This window comes from Pleurodeles waltl, chromosome 12 (genome assembly GCF_031143425.1).
Source record: "Pleurodeles waltl isolate 20211129_DDA chromosome 12, aPleWal1.hap1.20221129, whole genome shotgun sequence".
NCBI lineage: Eukaryota > Metazoa > Chordata > Amphibia > Caudata > Salamandridae > Pleurodeles > Pleurodeles waltl.
The window spans coordinates 595,291,888-595,317,067 of record NC_090451.1 but is presented as its reverse complement, the minus strand read 5'-3'; the positions used below and the strand labels follow the sequence as shown (position 1 = coordinate 595,317,067).

The 25,180-nt window shown below is 44.1% G+C and overlaps 1 protein-coding gene across 1 annotated transcript in view; it reads left to right on the top strand.

Annotated features, from left to right (window-relative positions):
• LOC138267159 (Fc receptor-like protein 2) overlaps positions 1–23,241 on the top strand; it is a 387,267-nt gene extending 364,026 nt beyond the window's left edge. Inside the window, exon 6 of the mRNA XM_069216010.1 lies at positions 22,622–23,241. Within this exon, the coding sequence (XP_069072111.1) occupies positions 22,622–23,241 (620 nt within the window). The remainder of the gene's footprint in view (positions 1–22,621) is intronic.
• The last annotated feature ends 1,939 nt before the right edge of the window (positions 23,242–25,180 follow it).

Genomic DNA, 25,180 nt, shown 5'->3' with positions numbered 1-25,180 from the left:
ACCTATAGACAGAATCATAGCATCAAGCACATCTATCACAATTTGTCCAAAATCCCGTTTCAGTCTTTTCAAACCAATAGCATAAGTCATTACACTCACATGGTAAACATGAAGGAATACCAAAGCAAGACAGTAGCTTCCTACCCATTTACGTGGTAGTCTAAAATAGGCAGTCTTACTGCAGACATAATAAATTCCCCTTAATATTGGTTCCTCAACAAGAAAAAACATCTCATTAATCACATATCTTCTTTCATTCTCAAACTCTCTACTAATTCTATTGGACTATTACTTTGAGATGTATGTTGTACCATGCACAACACTCCTATTTTCATTTGCTCCATTCGTAGACTTGGCTTGTGTCCTCGTCTGCAACATCAGCAGCTTTTCTCACTACAAACCGTTTTCCCTTAGGGGTTTATTCCTTTCTCACAATCTAATATATTATACACTTGTGTCTTTCTCTCTTTCTCATGACATTTTAGTTTCCGCACCTTGATTTTGACTTTTGTTTTCTTCACCGTTTCTGAATCCATCTTCAGTCTTCACTCCATTTGTGGGAGCTGCATGGATCCACTATGGGATACCAGCACACTTAACAGCAGTGCTAGTCACAAGATTCACATGTTGGGGGCCTTTCCACTTTGGCTAAAAACAGGATTTGCAAACCTGTCTTTTCACCAACACCCAGTCACCAGGCTGAAGTGCATGATACAAAACATTTTTTGTTGGTAGTGGTGTCAAATTCACCTGATCAGAGCTAGATTGCACAACATCAGCCAGACCTTTTCAGTAAACCAGCACCATGTCATCACTTATTGATACAAGTGCAGTTGAGGAAATGCACAGGATTCTCATAGCCCTCCCCATGAGTATTTGATGTGGGGAAAGACCAGACTTTTCATTTGGACTTCTCCTAATGCTTATCAACACAAGTGGCCGTTTCAAAGATGTTGAGGCACACACTTCAGCAAGGTTGGATTTTACATTGACATTTATTCATTCAGCCACTCCTGATGCTTTTGATCTTTAATCAAATTGAAATTGTGCTTGATGTGTGAATGGGTTCCTTTGTCTGTCTAATAAGAAGGAGGCATACCAAATCTAGGGATCAACTCCCTCAGCCTCAACCCACCATGAAAACAAACAGAAAAATAGTGAGACATACGTAAGGACATCTCAGTATAGTCTGCGTGTAACATTGTGAATGGTCCTTCAGCCCTTGGAATGGGACTCATGGTCACCAATGCTTTTTTTCATTAATATGGTAGCAAACAATCCATCTCTGAGAGGCAGATCTTCAGCTATGGCTCTAAAATGAGTATTTTACCAATATTGTTTGAAAACCCCAAACATGGTGTTGTCCCTATAAGTGTTGTGGCATGAATCAATCTAGCCATTGCAGATTATATGAAGTTAGAAAGTACATGCTAGTTCTCAGTAGATACGCACACATCATTGATATTGTTCCTACAGCAAACTGTGTGCCATCTCATCACATTGTTCATTCTCTTTTGATTTGATTGTTACAGTTTCAAGAGTGCAATCACTAGCAACTTCATCTGTGGAGTGGTTGCCTATGGTGACCTGGTTAAAGTCCTTCTTTTAATTAACATACCTAGAGCTGGTACGCCGTAGAGGTTATCTCAAGTTTGAAGAAAGCACTGAGGTAGTCATAATGAAATGTGCCTGGATCTACAGTGTTGCAATGTGTAAGCATTATTAAAGGCTTTGCTATCAAGGAAAAGTTTGAAAATCCCTTAACAACAGTAGCCAACCATTCCCTAAAACATGCTCACTTCACATTGGGTAGTTGAAGGATTCATTTTCAGGAATGCAGAATCATGTTCTATGGGCACCTTTCTGTAAACTGGGGAAGGTCACTATTTGTTGAAAACCTGAACTTTGATAGTTGGGTATTTTATTTCTCACGTTTTGCTGCATGACTGGAGTAACAGGCATTTTGTATAGAATGGTCCTTGATTTTGCATATTCTAATTCAAAGTCTGTCGGGCTGGGGCAGTTTGGTGCCACCTAACTGTGCTGCATTTGCCGCATCTGAGGAACACAATTATATTGAATTTGTTCTGAATTCTGTTTGCTTTCTTGCTATCAATGGCCAATTTTTGTGCAATATTGACACAGGATACTCTTTTTAAGTATGTTAGTATTCACATTCATTCCATTTGAGTTGTTGACAAACCCTCTACCTCTGCCTCACAGAACCACATTTCTAAGTTGTCCAAACAAAATCTTACTTCCTCGGACATCAACTCATTGCACTCCGGGCACCCCAAAATTCACACTTGAATATGCACTATCAACAAATCCAGGAAGAAAATCTGAATTCACCACCTGATATATACCTCTCTTTTGAAAGAGCTCATCTGCTAAACCATTAATTTCTACTTTGTGCTGAAACATTCACTGCAGTACTTCGTGTACTTCAGTATTTCATCAATAAATTTGACCTGCCAACATGTCACACTCTGTTGAATGTGACAACTGCACTCGAGATGCAAACCCAAAACGAAAGCTGATATGAATCTGCATTTGCCTACTACTCTGTTGTACTTTCCATAGATCTGACATAGCCTCTCATAGTATGCATGCACTAACTAATTTAGTTCCTCATCATGTTTGACCTCCTTCTTTGGCACCTTTTGCTCTAAATGAGCTATCACTTCCTTATATTTCTCCATTACAAGAGCAGTAGGATCCTTGTTTGGATTAATTCTTGGTTGCTCCTTTGTTGGGCAGGTTGCATCTGCTTGCACTCACCCCACAGTCTGTGGGAACAATAAACACAAACAACATATTCAAATCCACACAAAAGCACAATTGAAATAGTCATTAGTCTCCCAACCTCTGTATACCACTTGTTTGGTTTCTCCCTGAGTTTTTGAATATTTCTCGTAAAGGAATAGAGATCAGACAAATTCAAAGGAACATATACATATGCCTCATCATGTGCCTCTCATAAAGGACATTCTGTCAAAAGCATTCCATTCTTTAGCTCACAAGTGACCATGCTTACATCTCCCTTAGTATCATTCCCTTTTTCTTTCAGCCTTTTTGCTCCTCCACTCATCTTGGTATTTTCTTAAATGTGCCCAGTCTCCTAAGCAATTCTTTGATACATGCTCATACAGCTAGAAGGGTCATTCCTTTTATTTATTTTTTTCACTTAAGTCCATTCTAAAGTTCTTATATCAGTTCATCTTGTTGTATTAATAAATTGCATATTCTTTTGCTAATTCTTCAAGCCTTTCAAATATCCACATTGTACACAATTCATCTCTCAATATAATTTGCTCCTTGTAAGATTTCTCCATATTCAGTTTTCAGTTGTCGAATTATCATTTCTCTCCTTTGTGATTCAGTTGTCTGTACTGTAGTAATAGTAGCAACAGTCTCAAATGCTGGGACTACTGTATCAAACATAGGTTTAATAACACCAGTGATAACAAACCAACTAGGGCCAGCTTCACTCAGAGCATGTGTGCTTGGCATTCCTCTTGCATGTGTACCCATTGGCTCACCCTCATCCATATCATGTGCTGGTGGTCGTGGTGCCTCATCAGTATGAGGAGGAGGTCTTGAGTCAAAAAAAACATCTAGGAAATTATCCTCCTCATCAGAATCACTTTCCTTCTCTCTCTTCTGCCTCTCATTTTCGGATTCAGTAAATGTATTCTCAATTTTCCTTTTTTTCCTCTTCATTAATTGTTGCAGCAACCACACCTACACCAACAGAATATCTTTTTTTCCATGCCCTTTTTTTATACCCAATTTTGCCTCCAAACATTTTGACTCCATGGATGCCTAACCTGGATCTTAGTTTTCTTTTGTTCCTTTCCTATTGCCATTCGATCCCATTCATTCAGTGCTTCAAACTGTGCCAGTCTATGTCGCAGCTTTCTCTCTCACACATCCCATGCCTCACATGTTCAAACTTGAAACATTAAAAGTACTCTTTATAGAAAATTGCATGTTCTTGTTACTAAATGTGATCTCATGGCAATGTTTTAACCACATACGTGTAGAAAACAATGACAACCCATATTTGCCATCATCCTATTTGAGGGGAATCTGCCTTAGGAATCTTTTCACCCTCAGAAATAGGAACATCCTTAGATGTTTTCAAACCAGCACTAATGCCTACCAGTCTAACTATACACAACTGATGCCACTCACAGTGATGTCAACCAATTGCAGCACAGCTATTCAGAGCCATCAACCAATTGCAACACAGTGTCTCGATTACTGTGTGTAACCAGCAATTAAGAACAGAACTCACTACAACTCATTGCTTTTCAGACTGCAAAGAAAAATACAGAAACAAACAACAAAACATTTTGTCTGCTTTGCCTATATAAGAGAAGGGACTTAAGAAATCAGGCTCACTAAATCAGCCCTTGTTTGGCACAGGCAATCACACTAAGACAGGCTGGTTTTCATCCTGCAGCAACCCAGACTTTGATCAGCAATTTTTTTTCAGCACACTAAAGAATAACAAAACACCAATCTAGACTGGAATACATTCAACTAGAAGCTTTTAATAATTCAGAAATTCCTATCTACATATGGCGTCTCACAAAACACACAACCACTTAGTAGACAGGTTCAAAAAATATCTCAAGTTCTTGGATTTTGACAAATCTGTTTACCTAAATCAACTTAACAATAAACGCAAACATTCAATATTTTCAAGGCAAGTATAAAAATTAGACCTTTAACACCAAAATTGCACAATATTGAACAATGACACTTTAGCTCACAAATATGACAAAAACATAAAAATCATAGTAATCAAACCACCCAATGATCCTCAAATAAAGAGCACATAATGAAAAAGCTAACACAAAGGGTAATTCATGTAACTACACTAATCCACACTCTCAAACTACAAATTCTACAATTCACAGTGCCACCACCACCCAGAATACATTTCACCATAGTACAACTCACACTCCTTTGCTCTGGAGCAGCTCTGGATGGGAAATAATTATTTCTAGTAGAATTCATATGGATCCTCCAATTAGCCAAATTCTGATACCTAAAATGTGGGCACTATTTCAGATAATTGAATGTGAAAGTGATAAAGTGCCTATGCATGGTCGGGATGGCATTATAATCAAGAATAGATGAGGAAAAATGTCCATAAAGAAAAAATTCAAACAACATTTCAACAAGCTTTTAAGTAGGACTGGACTCAAAAATAATCAATATCAGTAAATTAGAAAAACATAAAGGCTTGTTCATATAGTAATGTCCATTGGAAAACACAAAAATAAGTTATTTTCAATTTGATCAGCTATAGGGCTCCGAATTCATTTGCCATGAACGCACTCTTGTAAAATAGATGCATGAGCAATATCTAGAAAATATCTGAAAGTCCAGAATATGCAGCATATCAATAGAAAATCAGACAGCATCCCTAGGAGAATCGAAAAAGGACTGACGTACCCCTTAAAAAGCATCCTTTTATAAAAACACATCCTAATATTATAACATTTTCTATAGCAAGCAATGTAAATTGCACAGTCAGCATAAGATGAGCAAATGTATCAACACATCAAATCAGAATTCAGCACTTTAAAATTTCATATATTATCACCATTCTAGCACTATCTTCCTAAATGAATGTTGATGAACTCTAACTATAACTCCCTAGTGGCAAACACCACATACACTGAAAAAAACAAAGGTTACAGGGACATTATAGTTCGATTCTGCATTTACTTGTATAAAACCATAGAAATTCAGCAGCTATAGTTATGGTTACCTCAAGAGACTATAGCTCGTGGTCACCATTAATGGGCACTTGGTAGAGGCTCTAAGGGACAGAGGAGCCAGCATGACTATTGTTAAGTGTAAACTGGTTTCATCAGAGGAGGTAATCCCTAACACATTCCCCCAAGTCATAGTCACTGACTATTGCGAGAGTCACCTACCAATGGTTCTCATTCCCTTTGAGTGGTGGGGGGGGTCTCTAAAATAGCTTCTCTAAAGTAGCAGTGATCCTTGCCATGCCTGTGCATTGTCTGTTGGGCAACGAGCTGGAACACATTATCTGGAGGAAGGTAATGCTTAGGTCACACTTGGAGATTATGGGATTGCCTGAATGGGTCTGTATGACCACAAGGTCTATGGCTGCCCGGGAAAGGAGTCAAGGGAAGCAGTCTAGAACAATGGTCCAGACAGCTACCAAGAAGGAGAGGGGTAAGGGGTGCTGGAAACCATCCCTTGAAGTTCCCATTGTCAAATCTTACGAGCCCCTGTGGCTAACTGGAGAGAACATTGCTACCCTGGGTGATCTGCCTGAGCTTGACGGATGGCAAGTTGGGAGGGGGAGGACTGCAAGGCGAAGAAAGAGTGCCCCCACTCCAGAGGGCTTGAGGTGGGAAGCTGAGACCCAGACTGCAGATGACTCCATTGAATATCACCTGATGTATTGGGAGAATGACCTCCTATAGAGTGATCCTAAGGTTCCTAGGACTGGAGCAGCCCGTGTTCAGATGAGCACCCAGTGTTACAGAATTTTCCTACTGTCTTTGACTCATGACATGCCCCTGGCAGGACTTCTAGGAGGCAGGGATCTCCTCACTGCCCTCGTGCTTTCTGGCAGTGTCTAACTCTTGCACATAAGTAGGGTTCCTTTTCCTTTCGAGCAGTATCTCAGCCCCCCGGCACTCTTGCCTTAGTTCTCCAGCACCACGTGATATTTCAGCCTCCCGGCACTGTACTTAAGCTTAGCTGTTTTCAATTTTCCTTTATTGTACTGTTGTTCAGGTGTCTAGGGTGTGAAAGTTTTAACAGGCCACAGTTATAACCTCATAGGTGTTACACTATTTTGCAACATTACCACCTTTTGCAGAGATCTCTAAAGATCTCAGCATATCATGCAGGCCATTTTGGATGTCTAAACCGCACCCCAACGTCAGATCACGCTTTGCCTCAAGTTAACAATTGAAGAAGGACCTTCACCCAAGTACCAGCCCTCATGTGAATTGTGATCGGAATCCTGATTTTAGAAACTGGTCAATGAGCTATCGGAACCTGCAAAAGACAAGGCAAGAGCTCAACCTAAGACCAGAGAACAGACCAAAAAACAACAGATAGATGCCAAGGCACACATGCATGCAAAAGGTTAAGATTAACACTATGCAAAGAATGGCGGCAAGACAAAGACAACAAGTGGACTAGATTATTTTGAGAAACAATGCACTAGCATAATTAAAGAGCATTTGAGCTGAAAGGGTGCTGTAACCATAAATTCCGTGAGCCTTTCCATAAACCAAGAGTGCTGTAACCACTTAACCCCAGCAACCATTGAACCAAACTCCGCATTGCAGCCACAAGGTAACGGATAAACATTGTGAACCAGAAAACAAAAAAAAGATCATGCTTTGGATATTGTTATGTGCACTGATATTTATGAGACCATAATTACAACTCTTGTGTTTTTCTTTCAGCAAGCTATACAAATAACCGAATATATCCCACGGAGAACCCACAACCCTATTTAAAGCCCAGGAAACTCCAACAGAGAAAAGGAGAAAAACAAGGTTTGAACTCAGAGAGGCAGTCAGGCAGATGATCGCAAGTAGATAATTGGAGATATATTCAGAAACTTTCTTAGGGTCTAAGGAATCTTGAACACCCTTGGGAAAGCGTGCTCTTGGTATTTACTTTTCTGTGTTTAAGGTTCAACAGCAATGACCTCAGAGTGATGAAGCCAAGCTACAGAAAAGCCTGGGCCATCCTCCATATCTCCCATCTATCTTCCTTGGTGTATCTTAGAAGGCTCAAGAGAGAAGGTAGGGCTAAGAAGCTGGTCTGTATTGTCTCTGCGGAGCCAGTTTGGGGACTCTTCAGGTAAGGTCTGAATCGATTGACCTGACACTAGGGCAATACAAGACCTTTGAGAAGTCAGGGAAAAAAACTCATGGCTATCCTGACCCCATTACATGTTGTTGCCGTGCCCTTTCAGAGGTTTGCCATCAACATTATGGGAACCTTGGAACCCAAGACAGCTTTAGGCAACAGGCTCGCCCTGGTCTTGGTGGATCATGCCACTCGCTACCCAGAGTCCATTTCTCTAAGGTTAGTAACTGCAACTGCAATGGCCAGGGCCTTGATGGGGATTTTCACCCATGTGGTGCTCCCCAAAGAGGTAGTGTCTAACAGAGGCACTTACTTCATGTCAACGTACATAAGCCCATGCTGAATGAGTGTGGGGTGAATGAAAAGTTCTCCACACCATATCACTGCCAAATCAACAGTCTTGTGGAGAGAGTCAACAAGACCTTGAAGGGCATGATATTGGGCCTACCGGAGCCCATGAGACGTAAGTGGGATGTCCTCTTTCCATGCCTCCTGTTTACCTAAAGGGTGGTGCCACAGAAGGGAGTGGGGTTTAGTCCTTTTGAACTCCTCTGTGGCCATCTTGAAAGGGGTGGGAGCAAACTCCCAAGAAACCTCCTCAGGATGTGGTCAGCTACCTGTTGGCCCTCTGCAACCAGATTCATCACTTCTGCAAAAAGGCAAAAAAGTAATCTTGAGGCCAATCAGGATGTTATGAAGCTCTGCTATGACGAGAAGGCCACTCTGGTAAAGTCTCAACCCTGGCAGAAAGTGTGGGTTATGAAGCCCCAAACTCTCAGGGATCGCTGGACAGGCCCATTCGAGATGAAGGAGTGGAAGTGGGAGTCTACCTACTTGGTGGGTCTCAAGACCCCTAGTAGCCTCTTAAAGGGGCTCCACGTGAACAGCCTAACACCACAATTGAAGAGGTCCGAAATGAGCATGCTCCTGGTGACAGATGAAGGAGTGGAAGAGGAGAGCGAGCTTCTCCCTGACTTCCTGCATTCCCAAGAACACAGTCAGACAGTAAATGTTGTCAATCTCTTCTCTACTATGACTCCATAACAGCAGAGTGACTGCCACAAGTTCCTGGGGCAATTTGCTTCTCTGTTCTCCCTCACTCCTGGACTCAGACACCTGTTAGTCCATTACATAGCGACTGGAGACAGTCCATCTGTTAAAAATAAGGCTGTCAGAAAAGGTGTGGGCCAGTATCAAGGAGGGGGTATTCAAGGTGCTGGTGTTAGGGGTGATTCAGCCCTCAAACATTCCTAGATCCAGCCCTGTGGTGATGGTACCTAAGGCTGTCCCACCAAATGCCATGCCAGAACTTAGGTTCTGTGTGAACTACCAGAGCTTCAATTCTGTCACGAAGACTGATGCACACCCCATTCCCCAAGCTGATGAGCTCATAGACAGGTTGGGCATTGCCAAATTCTTCAGTACTTATTATTTGACAATAGGGTGCTGGCAGATAGCTCCAACTGAGGTGGCAAAGGAGAGGATGCATTCCCAACCCCAGAGGTCCACTTCCAGGTTTGAGGGATGCCCTTTGGCTTGAAGCACGCCCCAGCCACCTTTCAGAGGTTGTTCAACAGGGTCTTGGCTGGGAAGAAGGCATTCTGTGCAGTCTACCTGGAGAACATTGCTGCCTATAGCTCCAGGTAGGAGGAACATCTGTACCACCTCCAGGAGGTGCTTTAGGCCCTGCAGCAGGCAGGCCTGACTATCAACGGCAGTACATGCCAGATAGGGCAGGGTTCTTTGGTATACCTGGGCCACATTGTAGGCTGGGGCAAGGCGCAGGCCCTCAAAACCAAGATTGAGACTACCCTGGCTGGCAAGCCCCTAAAACACAGACAGAGGTGAGGGCCTTCCTGGGCCTCACAGGATACTATAGGTGGTATGTTAAGGGATATGGCGTCCTTAACAGAACTAGCTTCAAAAAGCAGCTGAGACAGGTGTTCTGGAGAGAGGCCTACCCGAAAGCCTTTGAAACCCTCAAGGAGGACATTTGTACAGCACCCGTTCTAAAGGCCCCTGATTTCTCTAAGGAGTTCATAGTGCAGTCAGACGCTTCAGAGCATGTCATGGGGCGGTCTTTCCACAGCTAAATAAAGAGGGGCCAGACCAACCTGTAGCCTTCATTAGCAGGAAGTTACTCCACAGGAACAGAGATGAAGTGCATTTGAAAGGGAGGCCTTTGCTGGGGCCTAGGCACATACAGGTTCAGACAGACCACAGACTTTGAGGGTCCTCCCGCAAATGATGACTGAAAATCCCAAACTGTTGAAGTGGTCCATCTTGCTACAGGAAATGGACTTTACGGTGGAACAACATCCTGGGTCAGAGCACGCAAGTGCTGATGGTCTATTCAGATTCATCCACCTTACCTTAGTGATGAGAATTCCCAAGGGGTTGGGTAGTTTCAGCTCGGGGGGGACACATGTTAGACATGTCAGCCTTAGAGTAGTCTTACCGCCAGCTTTTGCCTTCCTCCTCCATTTTTGTGATGATCTTGTTTTTTCTGGCATTAGGACTCTGCACACTTTACCACTGCTAGCCAGAGTTAACATGCATGTGCTCTCTCCTCTAAACATGGTAATATTGACTTATTCCCAATTGGCAAATTTAATTTATGTATAAGTCCTTTACAAAGAGGTACTACATATACCCAGGGCCTGTAATTTGACTGCTAGTAGCGGGCCTGCAACCCCGATTGTGCCACCCCCTTAAGTAGCCCTTTAAACATATCCCAGGCCTTTCATTGCAGAGTGTAAGAAACTGGGTCTCTAGTTTGCAAAGGTATGCACCCTGTCCAAGTAGGGACCACAGTCTTCCTTGTCAGGGTAAGTCATAACACAACCTAAATTATCCTGTGCTCATCCTCTCATAGCTTGGCACAGATCAGGCAGGCTTAACATAGAAGGCAATGTGTAAAGTATATATGCAATAACTCATATGGTAACACATTGAAACACCACAAAAAGTACTCCATACCATTTTAAGAAAATAGATATGATTTCTCTGAAAAGAATAAGACCAAAATGACAAGAATCCAAGCTGCACATGTCAAGAAATCACTTTTCGAAATGTAGGTAAGTCTTAATCCATAGGAATCAATGGATGCATCTTTTTAGCACAAAGTACCTGGGATGCATACAAAAAGACGATGAGAGTCACAGAAGAGGTGATGCGTAGGAAATTAAAGTGATGTGTCAATTTGTCCAGTGCGGTGGAGGTGATGCATTGATTCTTTCCTCGCAAGCCAGTGATCCGTCAACTTCCGGGTGCGCAGCCTTGGCTCCTTACTGCAGTGCGGGATATTTTGATGCCCGGGGACGATGCATGGACAATCCAAAATGCACTGCAATGATGAAAGAGGGTCTGTGTCAATTTGGGAAGAGGTGTGGCAATTTTTCAGCTGCAAGACAGGAGCTGTCTTGATTTTGCAGGTGATGCGTTGATTTTTGAAGGTGTTGTCGGTTTTCCGGCGCTGCGGATTTTCTCCTTCTGGTGAAGTCTTTGATGGCCCTGAGACTTCTTAACAGGAGGCAAGCTCAGTCCAAGCCCTTGGAGATCACTTGTAGGGGAAGGCAACATCCTTCCAGCAGAGTCAGGGAGCAGTAGGGCAATAAGGAGAGCGGTCTTTTCAGAAAAGTAGTCCAGATGAGTCCTTTGGGCAGCACGGCAATCCTTTTGACATAGTCCAGTTGTAGGTCCAGAAGTGTCTGATTTGAGGGGGTCACAGACCCAGAATAATATCTAAATGTGCTTTTGAAGTGGGGGAAACTTCAAAGAATGGTTTTCAAATGCACAAGGACTAAGGAGCTACTTATGTGGGTGGCACAATCAGTGCTGCAGGTCCATTAGTAGCATTTAACATTTAGCTCTGGTCAGGCCTTGCATGAAATAAACCTTTTGCCAAGCTCAAATCTTCTATTTTAATACTTATAAGTCACCCCTATGGTAGGCTATGGATTGCCCAGTGAGTAGGATGCAATGTACTTAAAGGCAAGACATGTACTATTATGTTTTACATGTCCTGTTAGTGAAAAACTTCCAAATCCATGTTTCACTACTGTAAGGCCTATCACTCCCATAGGATAACACTGGAGTTGCATTATTTCATTTTGTAAGTGTAGTTTCCAAATGGGAAGAGATAATTGTTCTAGTTTGATTTATCTAGAATAATAATTTAAAATCCTAACTTAAGGTGAAGTCTTCTAGAAAGTTGGCATGTTCCTCCCTTATCCATTGAGCCTGTAGCCTACCTCTGGTCACATGACTGGGTGTTGTTGATATTTGGGCTTTGTGTATTTGTGTATCTAAGGGAGCTTAGATGTACCTGGACCGGCCATCACTGGCAGGATGAGAGGGAGGAGCTGGGCACAGCCCCACTTACATCTCAATAGGCTGTGTCTTACTTCTACACAAAGGGTTCTATACACTACACCCAGTAGTCAGTTTGGAGCCAGAACAGGGGAGGCAGGATGCCTGGGGGACTTCAAAGGAAAACCTCTAGAAGCTTCTCCCCCACAGTCTCAACTTGCTATAAATCCTGGACCTCAGACACCACCACTAGAGTACTTTTCTAGACTAGTGTATGCTCTCTCAGAAAGAAGGCCTGCCGTGCTGTTGCTGTTGAAGCACTGCCACTCTTCTGGACTGTGCTCTGTTGGACTCCTGCTTTGATGAGGTGATCTGCTGCCTTCTGCCCTCTTCCCTGGGTGAGAGGAACTGGACTTGCATCTTTTGAATCTAGAGTGACTCCAAGGATTAGTTGGCTGTCCTCTTGATCTGAAGCTTCAGGGACATAACAGGCTTCCAACAACCTTGCTCCTGCAACTGGATACTTCCATCTGTGAGTCCTCCCTGCCAAGTGGAACCACCCCAGTCCTGGACCCTTGCAAGTGGGCCTAAGCTGCTTTACCAGCCTCTCTGGATCCAGCAGAACTGATGCATTGCTTCTACAGTGCAGGGCAACCCCAAGCAGAACCAATGCATCTCCGACTGCATAGATTAGACCCGCTGCAAAGACCCACATTGCCCCTGGAACCAGCTGTGCAATGCATTCTCGGCACAGGCCCTCCCATCCCTCATCAACAGCAGCCTCGATGACGAAGTCCACATTGCAGCCTCATAGATCATCAAAACTGACTCACTGCCCTGGCTGCACGCTGCATCCTCAATGCCAGACTTCGACGCAAATCCATGCAACCCTCCACAAACCCAGATTTAAAGTACTTTTGTTCAGTGGGCCTAACTGGGTCCCTATAGCCGGCACACGCTCTATCTCCGTTGGCTCCAACTTGGGCCTTTGTCTCAGTCCGGGGCGACCAGATATTCACAGTTGGTGTTTTACACCTTTTGGCACCATTTTTTCATAAAAACCTTAAGAATCAATATCTCAAGCTGTACTAATTGGATTTTTGTTGTTTTGCTCTTGTTTATTTATTCAAATGTACTCTAAATCTGCTGTGGGCTCCTTTTGTGTTTTTACTGTGCTAGTGTATGCACTGTTGTACAAATACTTTACATATTGCCTCAAAGTTAACCCTGATTGGTCCGTGCCAAACTACTGGTGTGTGAGCACAGATTAATTTAGGGTTTGATTGTGACTTCACCATGAGGAGATTTGTGGTTATTGCTTGAGAAGGCTAACACCCCCTTAACCAGTAACCCATTTCCTTCCAACAAATTGTGTTTGCTTTTGGTGTTTTTTTGTAGACAAAGCAGGAAAAAGAATATATTTCTAATTGAGGTATATTAACGACATGGGCCTCATTCAGAGTGGATGCGCGCCATGGTCAGTGAACAGGTGGATTTCCTGTACCATCACTCACGCAGTTTCCCACCTCCTTTAGAGGTGTGGGAACTGTCTGCTTTCTATTCGCAGAGTCTCCACTCTCAGCCACCAGAAATCTTGAACTGGAGATCTATTCACTGTGCTGCTGATTTCAGGGCGTCAAAACATATATCTTGTAAGGAAAGATCATATTGACAATATTTTTCCTGTTCGTAACCTCAGTATAAATAATGAACATAAAACAGAGGCCCGATGCACGGGAGAAAACTCCTAGCGTGCCAGATCTATTTCGTTTGCCATAAAAAAAATGCTTTGAGAGTTTTGATTTTCCAAAACAAAAAAAAGGCCACCGGCTAATTTTACATTTGTTTCAAAATACTACAGCCACTGTAGGTGGGAACACATTCAGTAATAAAAAATATGTTGATGGTTTCTCGCCCAGCATGTAATATCAAGCAGCAATTGCTGTACCTCACTTAGTTTCAGGTAAAAGCACATTTTCTTTTGAGAGACTATGAAAGTTATACTGCAAATGATGCAAACCTATGAATGTTGCGTCTGCGACAGTAGCAAAAGTGCATATTCTAGAGCCCCTATCAGTACATTACAAAGTGTCTTAATTTAGAAACGCTAAAAAAAATTTTAGGATAATTGTGATACTTTTATACGATATCTATTTTGTAATCATATATTTTAATTGTTGGGCTTCATATTATAAATAGGGTGCCTCTTATCTTTTTGAATTTTACAAATTAGTTTAATGACAACATAATTTTACGATCAATGGTTTACTAGCATTTTACTGTGCCTATAGTGCCTGATGGATAAGCAACAGAATAATCAACCTATTTGGCAACTGGTCCACTATAGTAGTATTCGATGAATGCCTCTTACTTTTTGTATCTTTTACGCAAAACAGAGGCCTGAAAAACAGATTTACAGATTTGGTTATTCAAAGAGGAGTATCCCTGTTTGTCAATCTGTCTGTATGAAAAATGTATGTATTATCTGATTTATTTAATGTTATATTGATGCAGGTTTGCCATTCGTTTATGTATTATGTGAGAAACGATTTAGAGACAGCAAATTGAATGAAACAGACTGCATGAATGATTATATGTTATGTATATTATATGATACATACATTTTCTGTAATGCATTCTTCATTTATTGTGTATTTTTTCTAAGGTACAAATGTAAACTGTTACCATCAACCTGGACTTATTTATCACTGGTCTACATGCACTCGTTTACTTTCTCTTCTCGTTTATTTTTTTTAGCTGAGGACAGAACTTTTACAACTCATGTTAGGTAAGCAGATCTACAATTCTTCTATTGTAATAGTTGTTTGTTTTCCTACATACTATGACTGTGGAATCCTGGATAAGACTTGCATTAAAGATAAATCATGCAATGCCTGAGAAGATCCCTGACCAGCGACAGGCATGAAAGACATCGTCCACCTTGCCCAAAACTTTAAAGACCTCGTTTAATTATTTGTGTCACTGATTAAATTATTTTTTGTTACTGAAGTCTTCCTGGTGCTTTGAAATACGACCTTCATGGTCACAGTCCTGTGGTAGCGTCAAAAAGATTTTTGATGCAGATTCAAAAGGTCACCTTGCAAATTGCTTTGGCGATGGTAAACACCAGAATAACACATTTATTGTCTAGTAAAGAACGTATTTGCTTCCAGAACGTCCATTGAAATTGCGATTCTCAAGTAACAGTGATTTGATTTGAGTACCATGCAACTTCTAAAGTTATGGTGTTCGGAAAAAGGAAAGTTTGCTCTGATGGATTAATTTTTTGTGATTACAAATGAGTAAGTGAAAGGATGTAAACTTTGAACTTTACATTTGTGTTGTGGAGCTGCGTTCTGTGCTGCGTCCTGGTAATGAAACTCCACAGGTTTTCGGAAGAGTTTGCTGTTGCTGCTTGAAAAGCTGAAAATGTGTGTAATTAATGCAACTTCAAGAAACCAAACAGTGAGTACTAACTTCAATGGTATCACACGGAGAACCTTAATATAAAGTTGGCCACCAGTGCAATTTAAAGTATGCTTCTAGGCAAGGTATGTGCTAAAATCTATTGAACATATGTCTCAAACACGGGAAGATACTGCAATCATTTCCTCGCCCTGATCAATAATTACTAGAAATAGGTTCACTTCTGGGTGTCATCAACAGTGTGGCAATCTGGGGAAAAATATTAGAAAAACGTAAGCACTCTTACTGGCTGCCAAAATACTAACGGTATTGTCTTCGGTTATGCTTAGATTAGTACACAGGGCAAATTGCAACAGTATTCTGCTTTAGAAATATGTATGGAAAACATATGAAAGTTATCTGTATCAGGCAAATTGCCCACAGACATCATGTCACTTCCAGACTCTAGAAGTCCCTAGGTTGCTGTGGTTAATACAAAAGTCGGATATAGACTCCATATTGTTTTGCTAATTCTGGTTCAAGCAGCTCCCTTGAGATCATTTTTGTATGCTACTCACAATATTTTGTGACCCATTTGGCTGTATTTTCATTACCATGTACTTCAGGAAACTGAATGAACTCAGAAATCATTGGAATGAGCAGAGAAAGAGGGAGGTTTCTATGTGATTGTATCTTTGCTAACCAATCTGCTTTCTCTTAAACAAAACAACAAGATCAAGCAGGAAGTATTGAAAAATCCACTCTAAAATAATAATAATTCCGTACTTAACCCCTCCGATGCCAGGACTTTCCCCCCTGAGGTGCCAGGCCTTTTTTTGGCTATTTGGGGTAGTTTGCGCTTAGGGCCTCATAACCTTTTGTCCACATAAGCTATCCACGCCAGATTTGTGTCTTTTTGTTTCCAACATCCTAGGGATTCTAAAGGTACCCAGAGTTTGTGGGTTCCCCTGGAGGAGACAAAGAAATTCGCCAAAATACAGCTAAAATTTCGTTTTTTTCCCAGAAAAATGGGAAAAAAGAGCTGCAGGTGTTTTTTCCCCTTGAAAATGGCATCAACAAAGGGTTTGCGGTGCTAACATCACCATCTTCCCAGCTTTCAGGAACAGTCAGACTTGAATCAGAAAAACAAATTGTTCAACACAATGTTGGCATTTTACTGGGACATACCCCATTTTTACAATTTTTTGTGCTTTCAGCCTCCTTCCAGTTAGTGACAGAAATGGGTGTGAAACCAATGGTGGATCCCAGCCAGCTAAACATTTCTGAAAAATAGACAACAGTCTGAATTAAGCAAGGAATCATTTGTGTAGATCCCTAAGGGTTTTCATACAGAAAGTAACAGCTAAAATAAAACAATATTGAAATTGAGGTGAAAAAAGAGCCATTTCTTTCCACGTTGTCTTCTATAACTTTTTCCAGCTATGGCAGATTTTTAAAAACAATATACTGTTACATCTGCTGGACTCTTCTGGTTGCGGGGATATATAGGGCTTGTAGGTTCATCAAGAGCCCTAGGTACCCAGAGCCAATAAATGAGCTGCACTTTGCAATGGGTTTTCATTGTATACCGGGCATACAGCAATTCATTTGGTGAAATATAAAAAGTGAAAAATAGGTATCAAGAATACCTTTGTATTTCTGAAATGGGCACAAGATAAGGTGTTTGTGAAGCACTGATTATATGTACATCTCTGAATTCCGGGGTCCCCATACTAGCATGTGAATTACAGGGCATTTCTCAAATAGATGTCTTTTTTACACACTGTCTTACATTTGGAAGGAAAAAATGTAGAGAAAGACAAGGGGCAATAACACTTGTTCTTCTATTCTGTGCTCCCCCAAGTCTCCCGATAAAAATGGTACCTCACTTGTGTGGGTAGGCCTAGTGCCCGTGAAAGGAAATGCAACATGTACACATCACATTTTTACATTGAAATCTGCCTTGTTTCTTGGAAAGTGCCTAGCTGTGGATGTTGGCCTCTAGCTCAGCCGGCACCTAGGGAAACCTACCAAACCCGTGCATTTTTGAAAACCAGACACCTAGGGAAACCCAGGATGAGGTAACGTGTGGTGGTCTCACTAGGTTCTGATACCCACAATCCTTTGTAAACCTCAAAACTTGGCAAAAAAACTATTTTTCCTCACATTTCGGTAATAGAAAGTTCTGGAATCTGAGAGGAGCCACATTTCCTTCCAGCCAGCATTCCTCCAAGTCTCCCATAAAAAATGGTACCTCACTTGTGTGGGTAGGCCTAGTGCCACAACTGGAAATTCCCCAAAACACAACATGGACACATCACATTTTTCATATGAAAAATGACCTGTTTTTTGCAAAGTGCCTAGTTGTGGATTTTGTCCTCTAGCTCATCCGGCACCTAGCAAACCTGGACATTTCTGAAAACTAGACACCTAGGGGAAGCCAGCATCGGGTAACTTGTGGTGCTTTCACCAGGTTCTGTTACCCAGAACCTCAAAATTTTGCAAAAAAACTCTTTTTCCTCACATTTCGGTGCTGCTAGTTCTGGAATCCAAGGGGAGCCACAAACTTCCTTCTACCAAGCATTCCCCCACATCTCCAGATAAAATGGTACCTCACTTGTGTGGATAGGCCTAGTGCCCGAGACAGGAAATGCCCCAAAACACTATGTGGACACATCAAAATTGTCAATCACAAAACTACCTGTTTTTGCAGGGGGGGGGGGCACCTCCGTTTTTGGTCCTGAGCTCAGCAGCCATCTAGGGAAACCTACCAAACCCAGACATTTCTGAAAACTAGACACCTGAGGGAGTCCAGGGAAGTGTGACTTGCGTGGATCCCCCAATGTTTTCTAAACCAGAATCCTCAGGAAACCTCAACTTTAGATAAACAAAAATCAAATTTTCCTCATATTTCTATGTGGGATCACTGCACCGGCACAAATTTTCTACCACCCAACGTTCCCCTCAGTCTCCTGATAAAAATGATACCTCACTTCCCCTCAGTCTCCGGATAAAAATGATACCTCACTTGTGTCGGTGGGCCAAGTGCCTGTGACAGAGAAGAGCCAAAAACATGTTGAAATTGAGCGGGAACCAAAGCGGGTCCAAAAGGGCAGTTTGGAAAAAAACATTTTTAGGCTGACAAGTGGGGCAGAATTGTTATCGGTATAGATGTGACTATGCTGGTTGGTAGGAATTTTGTGGATTACTGCACATTCCGGAAGGTTCCATCACAAAAATACAGGGAAAATGCATGATTTCAAGCAAAAATTGAGGTTTGCAGGGCATTGTGGGTGAGAAAATGGTGCAGGTGCATGTGAAGCACACAAGCCTGGACTCACCCAGATGTTTAGTTTTCAGATGTGTCTAGGTCTCGTAGATTTTTCTAGATGGCAGCGTCCCAAAGTCTAAGAAGTGCATCCCTCACCATTCCAAGTGGGAGGATTTTGAGAGTTAGCAAACTTTCATTGCCCAAATGTAAAACCAAAACCCCAAAAAATCAAATGTCCTCTAGTTTGCCATTGGGATAAGATCTTTTAGTGGTCGGGAGGGAGAGCGAAAGACTGTTACCCACCCCCTTCAGTTGGGGTGGGGGCAAAACCATGCCCATACTGGTTGGTAGCCACCACTCCACTATTATTTTTTGTTTTATTCCTTGGCATCTGGTAGGTTTTCTGCCCCCCACCGGGGGGTGGATTGGGGGTAATTGTCCCATCTACCCACCTGTGGGCAGAACAACGTTGTCCCCATTTATTTGGGGTGGGGTATGGTCATACACCCACCAACTTAAAAAAAAAAAATCTTCCATGGTGTCTAGTGGGCTTTCTGCCCCTCTTGGGGGCAGATGGGCCTTACAAAAATAAGCCGATCTGCCCCCAAGAGGGGCAGGAAGGAGCAACAGTAATGCGCCCCCATGGGGTGTGACCCTTGCCCAAGGGGCTGCCCCTCCAAACTAAACACACACACCAATCCCTTGTGCCTAAGTGGTTTCTGCCCCTCTTAGGGGCAGCTATGCCTAATAGAAATAGGCTGATCTGTCACCCAAGGGGGGCAGAAATGGCCTAAAATGAAATTGCCCCCCAGGGGAGTGATCCTTTCCTAAGAGGTTGCTCCCAGTGCGTCAAATTGGCGCTAAAAAAAATCCCTGGTCCCTAACTAAAATAGGTCGATCTGCCCCCAAGGCGGACAGAAAAGGCCATAAAAAAAAATACCCCCCAGGGGAGCGACCCTTACCCAAGGGGTCGCTGCCCTTCATTGTTTACATACAAGTAAACAAACTCCCTTGTGTCTAGTGGGCATTGCTACAGCACGAACGCTTTACCATCGTGCTGCAGAAATGCTCAGAGAGACACGAGAGGAAAGGAAAAGCCTTTTTTTCCTTTCATCACTCTCTGATCTCCGCCGCCCCCCGATCGGAAGAGAAATACAAGTATTTCTCTTCCGATTGTACTGGAAGCTCAGCTTCCAGCGCAATTGGGGCGACCTCTTATGAGGTTAGCACGCGATTGCACACAGATGTCATCAGACGTCACTGGTAGAGGTCAGGAGGTGGAAGGGAAAGTGATTCCCCTTTCATCCCTGCCCAGGGCAGGGGGGTAGGAGGCCCTCGGGAGAGCGCTAGCGCTTCCCTCGAGGGCCGGTTCCAGGACGTAATGTTTACGCCCATAGCTCCCCATCGCTGCACCACCAGGCATAACATTACGTCCTTGGTGCCGAAGGGGTTAAATTAAAAATTTGTAATTGTGATAACCTAGTTGTGTAAACGGGAAAGAGTTTTTTTTCCCCAAAGTTTACAGGTCTGTCTTCACTGATTGTTAGAAGACAGTCTCAAAGTCTGAATCCCTATTACAGACAGGGACATTTGAATAATGCCTCAAACCAGTCCAAAATATGTGGAACATAGTTGAAAGTTTATGCTAAACATACTTGCAAATCCTGGGCTTACAAACTGTGAGCAGTGTATGGCATTGATCAGAACGTATGTTATTTTAAGCTACATTATGTGTTTTTATGTTATGTAACGTAATTTACTTATAAAGTGTGTGATTACGCAATGGTGTTCTGGCGCTCAGAGAAAAACTGATCACTAAAGATGGAAATATAAAATACAGAGAAGAGAGATGAGTATTCAATAGTTTACAGAGTTGGAGTAAATTGGATTTGTAAAAAGGAAGATTGTTTCATAGAGATGCTTTAACCATAGAAAATGTGTGTCCAGGGGGCGTAATCTGGCCACGAGTTGAGATGGCAACCTAGGGAACGGGCTCCGTGGAGCGGCGGGCCTCTGGACAGGGGCAGCGGCGTTAGGTGTGTGCAGAAGTGCCCCACATCGCATGCTGGAAGGTCACTGGGGCCGCCGAGGCCGGGGGGCCCCTTGGGCGGCCCCAGGATGCGCTCGATCCCGCTAGCAGGGAGCGCAAGGGAAACGGCAGCCTGGCGGCCTTTGATAAGATAAGAAGCCGCGGCCTCGCGTGATCCAGCGACCCTACGGCTGAGACGACAGAGAGATGAGTACCTGCCTTTATCACATCACAGACGTTTCCCTTATGGATGGCCAGTTCTCTCACTGGTCTTAAGGCAGCCGCACTTAGTTGCCTAGTTCTTATTTGGTTTGTTTGAAGTGCGATTAATACTGCTTAAAAGTCTTCTCTGATCCCTTTTGATAACAAGATGTTTTAAGTTTAACTGCTTTCGTATGACAGCTCTTTGATGTCTCACGTTCTGTTGGCTACCTGGCTTAACATGACAGAGACTTACTCTTCATCTTTCCCCAACCCATCCTCTTCTTCCCCTGCAACCCCCCTCCCCTCCCCCCCTTTTTCCTTATTTGTGCAATGGCACGCTCCCCTCCCAGATCGGACTGCCCCCCCCGACGCGGCCAGGTTAACCCGTGCATAGATACGCCACCACACTTCATGCTTTGATGTTGGGCGATATGCCATATATTTATCACTTGGGGGCTACCATTTTTACTTTCCCTTCTTTCTGCTCTCCCTCTTCCCCCTCCCTCTTTACTACTAACGGACACCCTATTCCCGAGTCGCTTTTGTGATTTCGCCTCCTTTGCTATGGTTTTGTTGTGGACATCCTTCTTGCTGTGCTATGCACCGCCCCTTCCCCCATGCACACACTCCCCTCCCTCCCCCCATCCAATCTGCAGAGTGATGTCGCTCTGGCTTCCGCTGCGTGCTCTCGCGCTGCCCTCCCCCCGGTGCCCGCGCCCTGGTGGGGGGGACTGGGAATGTGGTACTGAGGTGACCCGCACAAGTTGTCTCCCCTGTCCGGGCGCCCGTCGGTCGTACGAGTGGGCTCCAGAGGCTTAGGTTTAGACTCCCAGGTTACAGTTTGGGATCGTCTGGACTTCTCTCCCGTTCTCTCTTCTCTCTTTTTTTTTTCTCTTCTCTTTTTTTTATTCTCTCCTTTCTCCTTACCTTCTTTCTCTCTCTTTCTTTCCCTTCACTCCTTCTCTTTCCTTTCTTCCCTCCCTCATCTTCTCCTCTCATCTTCTCACTCTACCGCCTTTTTCTCTTTTCTCCCTCTCTTTTTCCTCTTCTCCTGAAGACAGCACCAGGTTTTCTCTGCCCTCTCAGTCCATCCCTTGTGTTTCTACCCCTTCCTCTCCTCATTCCTAGTCTACCTCCCTGCCTCCTTTCCCTTCTCTATCCTTTTCATTGGGCTCCAAGATGGCAAGACCTCGCCCATCCCCCTCAGAACTCCATTGTGGAATGTAAATGGTCTCACTCACTCTATAAAACAGAAAAAAGTTTTGTCCTACCTTAACTCCAAAAAGGCTGATATACTTTTACTTCAGGAGACACACTTAGACAGAGAGGAGTGTACCAAACTGCACAGAGACTGGGTAGGGACTGCATTGTTCAGCTGCAGCCTTACTTCACCTGATACGGGAGGCAGTGCCCCCCGGAAATGTGGTGTTTCACTACTAATACGCAGAACCCTCCCCCTCGTAGTCATTAAGTCATGGATTAACCCTCATGGATGCGATGTGTTTGCTAAGCTGAAGATGGGTGGCTCATTCGTGTGTGTGGGCATCGAATACGCGCCAACTGGCTCAAAGCGCATGTTCTTCCTGAACATCAAGTGTCTCCTGACGGAGATAGGGGCGACCCGCCAAGTAAAAGTGGGCGACTGGAATCTGGCCAGGGACGCAGTATTGAACAGGATGGGGCCCTTGGACCGGGGCCCTTGGACAGTAACAATAATGCCGACAGAGCCCTACAGTCCGATATATTGTTGGACAATAGCTTGGTGGATCACTGGAGGCTGCTACATACGGCTGACAGAGAATATACCTTTTTATCACCAGTACACGGCACCCAATCTCGTCTCTATTACTTCCGTATGTTGCATACCTTAGTGGCTCATGCCCAAGATGCCCGCATACTCGAATGTGGTCTCTTGCACCACTCTCCAATCCTTGTTGCTATTCGAGTGGTCCTGGTAATCCCGGGCCATAAACCATGGAGATTTGCCACTCACTGTTACCGTTCCCCCCAGGGCAAGATACAGTTGAAAGTCCATGCGCTCACCTTTGCTCAAGAAAACCTGGGCACTGTCGAATCCAGGCGAACTCTGTGGGCTGCAGCCAAGGCAACGCTACGGGGGCAGCTCATGTGAGATGCAGCGCTAGCAAATAAAGAGAGAAAATCGCGACAAGCGGCACTGGAATTTGACATTTGTCGCCTTACACATCAATACACTGACCACCCTTCTCTTTCAGTGCGTCGTTGTCTGGAACGCGCCACTATGGCCCTTAACGATCTATACACCTCCCAGTCCACTATGGCCCTTAACGATCTATACACCTCCCAGGCCAAATACACCCTACAGCGTCTACAGGGGAGACACTACGAGCAAGGCGAGAAAGCCGGTCGGCTGCTGGCAGCTCGGCTTCATCAGAGGACAGCAGCTCTCACTATACCGGCCATTCGTGCCCAGACAGAGTCGTTTTCATGCACCCTGAGGCGATAGCCAATGAGTTTGCGTCCTTCTACCGGCATCTTTACACACCGGAGGCAACATCTAGCCCTGCTCAGATTGAGGCTTTTCTTGCTGATCTTGACTTACCCTCTTTATCCGACGACGGCCGCATCCTCCTGAATGGAGAAATTAGTAAACTGGAAATAGAGAAAGTCATCTCCGATCTCCCCTACCATAAATCACCTGGAGAAGATGGATTCCCTGCTGAATTTTATAAATGGACAGGGAAGAGGCGATTGACATTCTTCATGAGGCCTTGAGCAAAGCCTGCAGGGCGAATGGTTTGGGAACCATCTCCAATAATACCACGATAGCGATTATACCAAAACCTGTGAGGGACCTCCTGCTTTGCGGCAGCTACCGGCCCATCTCTCTCCAGAACAGCGATATTAAAATCTTAGCCAGTATCTTAGCAAATCGGCTGCGTAAAGTCATACCATCCCTGATTCATCGTACTCAGGTGGGGTTTGTACCGGGCTGCACCTCCTGAAACCACTTGCGTACTCTGTGCCATACTCTATGGAACTCTATGGAATTGCCGGAAGCTGCGCTGGCCTTGTCCCTAGATGCTGAGAAGGCGTTTGATCGCATAGAGTGGCCCTATCTGTTTGCGACGCTGGCAAGGTTCGAACGACTGCTGCACGACCAACCCACGGCACGAGTTAGCTGTGGAGGTTTCCTCTCGGATCCTTTTCCCATCCACAGAGGGACGCGACAGGGAAGCCCCCTCTCGCCCCCTCTCGCCCCTTTTGTTCCTATTGGCGATGGAACCCCTTGCAGCTGCCATTCGCTCCTCCCCCTCGATAAAGGGCCTCACTTTGTCGAACGACATCTCCAAAATATACCTGTACGCCGACAATGTTCTTTTGACCATTACAGACGTAGAGCGTTCTCTGCTGGCCTTGCTGGAGATTATCAATGGGTTTGCACCCCTCTCTGGCTATTGTATTAACTGGGACAAGAGTGAGGCGCTTCCTCTTTCACAGGTGACTACAAAAGCTGCGCTTTTTGGCTTCCCATTTCGATGGACTCCGAGACGTCTCAAATATTTGGGGGTGTTGGTCAATCAGGGCCTGGTGCATATGGTGGCAGACAACCTGGAGCCCCTTGTTGCACGAATTTAACTTTATCTTGAAAAATGGAACCACCTGGGCCTCTCCATGTGGGGTAGGGTACAGGTGGTCATGATGGTTACAGTTCCTTGTTTTACCTATGTCCGGGGGCTCTTACATTTGCAGGTGCCTCTCTCTACTTTGCTGTCCATCAACACCCTCATCAGAGCGTTTGTGTGGGGCTCCATGAGACCACGACTGGCACCCGCTAAATTGATAGCACGCCGCTCCTGTAGGGGAATGGGTCTCCCCTCGGTGGAACACTGTGCGCTGGCACTACATTTACCGCAACTGGCCCACACACTGCCCAGAGCGCCAGAGCCGCCACAGTGGGTAGCTTTGGAGAGAGTGCTGATTTCCACTGACAGTGGACTTGGAGGGCTTTATCGTGATGACCTTTCGTCTTCCAGTAGGGCCAACCCGATCATAGGGGCGACCTGAGCGGCCTGGCGCAGGGCCCACCG